General features: G+C 36.9%; 1 protein-coding gene across 1 annotated transcript; it reads left to right on the top strand.

The window, feature by feature from the left end:
- Window positions 1-5,359: 5,359 nt before the first annotated feature.
- On the top strand, window positions 5,360-7,121 carry LOC131781805 (collagen alpha-2(V) chain-like). The gene is made up of 4 exons (XM_066170272.1): window positions 5,360-5,386; window positions 5,665-5,760; window positions 6,217-6,510; window positions 6,829-7,121. The coding sequence occupies exons 1-4, from the start codon at window positions 5,360-5,362 to the stop codon at window positions 7,009-7,011; spliced, it is 600 nt and encodes a 199-aa protein (XP_066026369.1). The 3' UTR covers window positions 7,012-7,121.
- Window positions 7,122-7,326: the final 205 nt, after the last annotated feature.

The raw sequence follows: 7,326 nt of genomic DNA on the forward strand, positions 1-7,326 counted from the left end.
CGGTGCTAAACGACTTGGTCTCACCATATTTTTAACTTTTTACCATCGAAGACGCAAATGGGCAAAAAGTTTGTTTGCGTTTTTTTGCACATTTTATAAAAATGAAGTGGTCAAGAACAAAAGGTAATTCTTGAAAAAGACATCGCAGAGAAGCAGACGTTTGAATGAATTATTTCATCACAATACCAATACGTGATAATTGTCGGTAAATTTCAATTGCTGGTAACAAGAACTTGTCATCATGCAGAGAGTGATAAATGATATTTGAAAACAGATTTTCATCTTCATCTTTAAAATGAAAACGAGAAAATTTTTTTTATCCTTTTCTTTAGCGAAGTATTAATCGCAGACTTCTCAGTCTCGATAAACACCAAAGCTTATAAAGAAAGAAAGTTTGTTATAATCGAATAGAAGTACGGTTGTTATGCCCTGCTTTGTTCACAGAAAAAAGCAAGCTTTTAACTTTCCCTATTACGGAAACTGGGGTTTCATCGTGCGTGGGGTCGTTTTGTGACCAAACGGGTCATCGTCAAGAGTTTATTTAGGCCCTGGAGAAACGTCCTAAAACACATTACGAAATCACAATTGACTGCAGGGGCTAATTTTATTTCATACCACAGAAACCGTTCTACAGAAGCAATATGATCTCACACCCAGTGAATGTTTTTTGATTGTGTAAAACGTTACTACCTGGCCACTTGCGGTGAACAATCGTTACATAAATAAATTACCCTAGGAATAATGTGGGCAGAGATATTGTAAGTGTATCAAGCGTGAAATTTGTGCTAATAAGAAATTTGTTCAGAGCACACTCGACACGAGTCCTCTTAACAAGAACTTGACTACCACTGTGAAACGGAAAGGTTCTCATCCATAATGCAGGCTAACAGGGGGCGAATTGTTGTAAACCCATCTTTTCAAGAGTGGGTTTACTTGGATGAAAAATCTCCCCATGGTTTACAAACTCCAATGAAAAGGCAAGTTACGTATTGTGTAGAGGAGGAAATTGGTCAAAAAGAATTCGAAATTAAAGACGATCCGTGGAAACAACGCGATAACCAAAGTAAAGTTGACTTTGTTGAGGCGAAATCAAATGGACGATGCTGTCGAGCAGCAATACTGATGTCCATAATCATTGGGTCGTTGATGTCGATCGCTGCATTAGCGCTGGTTCTGCTGATGTTGTTTGGGAAAGTACGAGCAGGTTGTGGGTGTCAGTCACCAAGTGAAGGTTAGAATATGGATAAAGATCTAACTTGAGAGTGTCAACATATATAAAAGCTCGCCAGGACATATTCTGGATCTCGAAAAATATAAGTGCAGTCGCGGTCCAACTATGTTTTGCTATCAGTGCTAAGGTCAGTCAAGCAGATTTGGTAGAGTTCAGTTGCCACGATGTACTGTATTGTAAGATGATACGTTGATTTCGCAAAAAATTGCTCAATCTTTGTTTCGCATTAGAACATTGTCATAACAAGTCTGTTCTGTGTTCTGTTTATTGGTGTTATTTTTCGTATCACAGCTATTTAATTGGAAAAAATCGTTGTATAAAAAAATGACGTTTCGGCGACGACATGTCACCATTATCAAATGCAAATTATAGTGAACGTTATATATACAATAGTAAGTGACAAATTACGTTAGAATAAACGAGGTGGGAATAAACAAAAGAATGGAAAAATGTTTTAAATAAACAGTTTTGCTGGAATGGAGTCATTTTGAGTGTTCAGAGTCGGTCTCTTTTTCCTTATAAAAAGCATCGGTAAAATTTCGGCACAGCCCCATACTACATTAAACATTCAGTTCTTGGATTGAGAAAACAATGACAAAAACAATAGATTGCCATGAGGAAAACAGATTTGTTTTACAATAGTATGGGGCTGTGCGGAAATTTTACCAAAGCATCTCGTAAATAAGGCACTCAAATTTTCCGTGGCATTTCTTTAAGATGGTAAACTGCTCGTGAAGATTGGTAGGTCTTTGATTGTGTTTATCCTGTAGGTGTTTACCGATGACGGAATACTTATGCTCCTCGATGCGCAGGTGGAGGTGACGGCTCGTGTAGCCTATTAATTCGAATCACACGAATTACATTGGAATTCATACACAACACATTGTTGGTTTACAAGTGAGGGCTTTGTTTCCGTAACTTTTAAATTTTCAGAGATTTTCTTACTTGTGAAAACTGGTTGTATTACACGATCGATTTTCTTTCCAAGGTAATTTGGTAAGGTAATTTGTCACTTACTATTGTATATATAACGTTCACAATCTTGTTATAATTTGCATTTGATAATGTGACATGTCGTCGCCGAAACGTCATGTTTTTATATCGCTACTCTTTATTCTAAAATGTTTCTCAAAACCTCTCATCATTAAAAATAGTTGTCAGATTTTTTACTTATTTCCAGCACTTGGCTCTATGGCTATAAAGACTTTGACAGCTGCGTTCAGATAGGCGGGAGAGAAGGCTTTTCAAAACATAAGATTACCAGATTCAATAGAGCGTGGAATGATCATGAGTCGACGAAATGAAAAGTATGAATTAAAAATTAGCTCGCACTTATACCTCATGATTGACAATTTACTTCGACCAATGAGAGGACTGTTCAATGTACGCTTTACGTTATACCAAAACTGTTTTGTTCGGCAATATTGCGAGACTGTTTACGGGGAAGCAAACAAAGGGGACAGGAAAGCAACGTTTTTTAAGCGACCCTTCAAATACTTAACTCAACAGAAACGTATTCGTAGCTTGTGTAGAGCAGTCAAGCTCTATACTTAATTTTACCTTTCTTTCGTCGTTCAAAACAAACAGATTGCATTTCGCCGTGCTCCTGTTTAGTTACAATGAAGAAAAGAAACGAAACAAAACAAAAATAGTAATGAGAACATCATTGACAGGGACGTGATCTCTTGAGAATGCTTTTTTCTTGCCACGAAAAGCAGAGTTGGATTAATAAGAGTGGAAAGATTATTTTTTGTTAAACATAATAGGAAAAAAGCTTATGTCCTCTCATTGAAGTGGATGTGGTTTAACTCAAATGTGCTGTTCTGTAATTGTTTTGTTTCAAATCTTCTTCAGTCAGTCCCTCCGCTGTTACTCAAAGAGATTTTTTAGCCTGGATAGAGGATCTCCAGAGGAACGTCACAAACCTTCAACAGAAACTGGTGAGAAAATGTAGTATAGTTGATGAATTTTGGTTACGCTTTTGGTCGCGATAAGTCTTCTATTCAGTGTACGCAAGGTCACATTTTTTAACTATGGAATAAGTCAGTTTCCAGATACTTCTTCATTTGCAGGAAAAGAAAACACATGAGCTCAAAGTTGTTCACTTATCGCTTCGAGATCTTGACGGAAAATTGCACAATTTGACAAACAAGGTAATGTATGCTAATAGTCCCACTTTTTCACCAAGAACTTGATTTCGCGGGGAAATTTGATACAGATTCCATCGGAAGTTCATTTTTTTGCTCTTGTTTGCTTTTAAGCTAAACATCACTGAAACAGCCCTCCAGGATAAAGACAACAAATTCCTCGTTCTTCTACAGAACACGACTTCAAATTTTCTTCTCAAGGTAATGAAAGCAATGTGCTTCGTTATCGTGTAAATAAGGAACTTTAGAGGAATGCTTTGAGATTACATAGTGGGTGCTGAGTTAAATTCTCTTCCTGATTGCACAGTGCAGGTTTGGTATTGCAATATTAAACTACAACCAATTCATTGCAATCAACAGTTGACCTGTTATGGCACAAGGTAAAAGAGTATAAGACAAAGAATTAATTTGTCGATTGAGACTGGAGTTGGAAAGTTTAACATCAAGTAAATAAAGGGGGTAAATTTCTAAAGCAACTGTGGTGCTGCGTCGGTGAGGGACTGATAACAAGATAATTTGGTTTTATCAACTGAATTGATGCTGTAAATTGGCCTCTGTGAAAAGTTTCTAAGTTGATCTTACGAGCATTCGTGCGTACACGGAAGGTTAGCCCTTTTTTTTTTTTTTTTTTTTAAACATATTTATGCAGGATTGCTGCTTCATTTTTAAGAAAAAAAACTGCTATCAATGCAGGTCCTGTAAAAAATTAAAAAAATATAAAAATAAAAATAAAAAAGATTTAAAATATAGATAAAAATCAAATTACAATATTACAAAATAGTTTCACTAAACAAAAGATCGCACAGTTATAAATTCTAAGAATTATTAAAAATTTTTGCACCTTTGTAGAAAAAAGCGCGCTTGGTGCATTCTAAATTAATTTTTTTCTAAAATAAGGTCATTATTATTTTTTAGTTTTGTGGCGGTGAATGTCACGGTTTCTTACATTGAAATAATTCGAAAGGTATCTGGGAACTCTATTTGCAATGCACTCATCAACAAATCTTAAAATGTGTGTCCGTCTTCTATAATAGAGAGGTTTCAAGCCCAGTTTAGTCATAATTTGATCAGTTGATAGTTTTGAGGCAGCTTTGAAGTAGACGATCCTCGCTGCTCGTCTTTGTAGTCGTTCAATCTTGTCACTGTTTCCTTGTCCACATTCATGCCACACAACTTCACAATAATCTAGAACTGGGAGGACCATGGCTTTATAGAGTCTATTTGCAGCTTCTAGCGTAAGTGAAGGTCTTATTCTAGAGAACATTCCGAGTATCTTAGATACCTTCATCCTCACATAGTCCTTCGTCCTTCGTCCTTCGCTCTGACGAAGTGCTAACGCTCGAAACGTCAGCTTGTATTCTGTCTTCAAAACTACTGCTGCAAGCGAAAGCCTCGGAAACGAATTTATAATTGTCTATGTAGTTCCCATATGTTACAACTACAGGTATATTACAAAGTAACCCACAGCCTTAGGAACTGAGTTTTTTCCTGAGTTTTCCTCATTTACCAGGGTGAATTGCAAAGACAAAAACAAACGAAAAACGATCAAAAACATCAAAAATACGAAAACCAACTAATTCATGTGATCATCATGTAAATCTTTCCTTAGATGAACCGAATCAGTTCATCTGGAGTTGGGGCCTATACATTGGCGAATCAAACAGAGGAGATTTTGAACAAATTTAAAAACCACACTGCAAGCTCTCTAATATCGGTAAGTACTACAAAATGATTCATAGATCTTTACAAAGTTTGAGTGAGGATGTTATTGGGAAAGATTTTGTATGCAATCGTTGTTATCGTCCACTTTATGCTATTCAGTTGTCCGATTTGAGTTTTGAGACAGGGAAAAAAGCTTTTAATCTGATAGGACGTGGCCAGAGGAGTTTATTACCAATTCATATTTCATATCGTATTCATAACAGGAGCGAAACTCATGTTAAATAGAAAATTGACAAATGAAATGAACTTTTTGGACAAAATGCGAGTATTTGTACCTCGAAGGAAGGTAAGTTGTTATAAAGCATAGCAAAGACTCCTTGCGTACTTTTCCTTTTCTGTCTTTATTGTCATTTCTGCATCAGCGGACAATTAACGCTGGATTAACCTTTCTTGCTTGATAAGAACTCCAAAAAATCAGGCCTAATTATCTCAGCAATATTTCACAGTGAAAATGCCACGGGTGGAACAAAGCTGTGTCCTGTTTTAAAGATAACGATTTGCCAAAACATGTCCGAAGACATTGACATTATTGAATGCATTTTTCTCTTTTTTTTGTTCAAACAGTTGATAAACGCAACAGATGGACTAAAACAAGAAGATGCGAAGTTGAGGACACTTTTGTTAGAATTAAACACCACCCTCTCTATACCAAGGTACAAGGCGATATTTGCAGATAACTAATCAAGCGTAGATATTACGCAATTGGCCGCAGTTCTTCTAGCGATAATCAGTTCTCAACTGGCTTCTAAGCTGAAGGGATGAGTTTGTGTCTGTTACGTCTGATCCGGAAATGTTTTCCACATTGAAGGTGTTCACTAAGGTGGTATTATGTCGAGCAATTTTTGCAAATCGTCTTTTTTTCTTTGATAAAACCAAATTAACTTTGCTTTAAGCTCGCAAGCGCTGGAAAATCAATGTCATGAAGGGAGCGAGAGGCTTTCACACAAATAAAAATTCAAAGGGAAGGAAAGGAAAGGGAAAAAGAAAAGAAAGATCACGGATATGAGCAAACAGCAAGTTCGTAGCTGTCACGCGTTCAGTATGTGCACCTTTCAAGTTTAAGTTAGAGAAAAAAGATACACAAATTGTTCCCTTTATCAAAAAATCATGTTGCAGATAGAGAATGTTAGTAAGCTCCAAGGCCCAATTGGACCGCGTGGTTTCAACGGCTCTCAAGGAGCGATTGGACCAGCCGGACCTAAAGGATTCAATGGTACACAAGGTACCCAGGGGGTTATAGGCCCCCCGGGGTTTAATGGATCAGAAGGACCACCAGGGCCACAGGGATCTAACGGAACAGGAGACTTCTCCCAGTGTGAACACAAGACTGAGGATTTGACTGGAAACCAACTTCCAATCACCAGCAACAGTTTACCAACTCCAGTTAAAATGATTAAGACTGAACCAGCTGTAAGTAAATTCAAAGGAAAGATTCAAGACTATTCCCTTTGTAATTTTGTTGATAACGGAAAGTGTAAGGACATTTGTCAGATTGTTTGCCTTACCTTAACGCAAATGAAAACCTGGGTTATCTGACGTGATACGCCAACATGGAATCATGCATGTTCACGTAATTGGACAACATATATGTAGATCCTTTGTATCAGGAATTAGATCGATCTATGTCTCCAAAATAAAGAATAGATGGTAATTATTAAACGGACGTAGTCAAATAGTCTACTCTTTTTGTTGTCGGTCAAAAAATTCAAGAATTTTTTTTTATTGCAGGGTAAGAAGATCGTTGGTGTCTCATGTACAACAGACCATGCTCAGCTTTATCTGCTCACAAGCGCAATAAACCCATCTAATAATCAGTTGGTCTACCACTGTAGCTGTTATGGTCATCATGGAAGTGGCCAGGCTTCTATTGAGTGCGTCATGCATTACTGGGAATGTCCACTGACCACATGAACGCATGAACTGAACCTTTTTGTGACTAGAGCTCAAATGCCCAAACTATTAGCCCTGCTTAGCTACTCATAACTTCATCCCTGCATGTATGCAATAAGTTTCAAAAAACAAAAAAAATTTGATTTGCAATTACTTCATTCTTTTTTATGTCCCATTGCTTTAAACAAGTGAGAGCCATTTTCAATTCCCCTTTTAAAAAATAATTCAAATAGTACGCGCGCTCTGATTGGCCATAAAACCATTTTACATGAGCGTATGTAAACACGGTTTTCGTTCCTCTTTCATTAGTTATTTTATAAAAGAATTAAAATTACG

This window comes from Pocillopora verrucosa, chromosome 7, assembly GCF_036669915.1.
Source record: "Pocillopora verrucosa isolate sample1 chromosome 7, ASM3666991v2, whole genome shotgun sequence".
Classification (NCBI taxonomy): domain Eukaryota; kingdom Metazoa; phylum Cnidaria; class Anthozoa; order Scleractinia; family Pocilloporidae; genus Pocillopora; species Pocillopora verrucosa.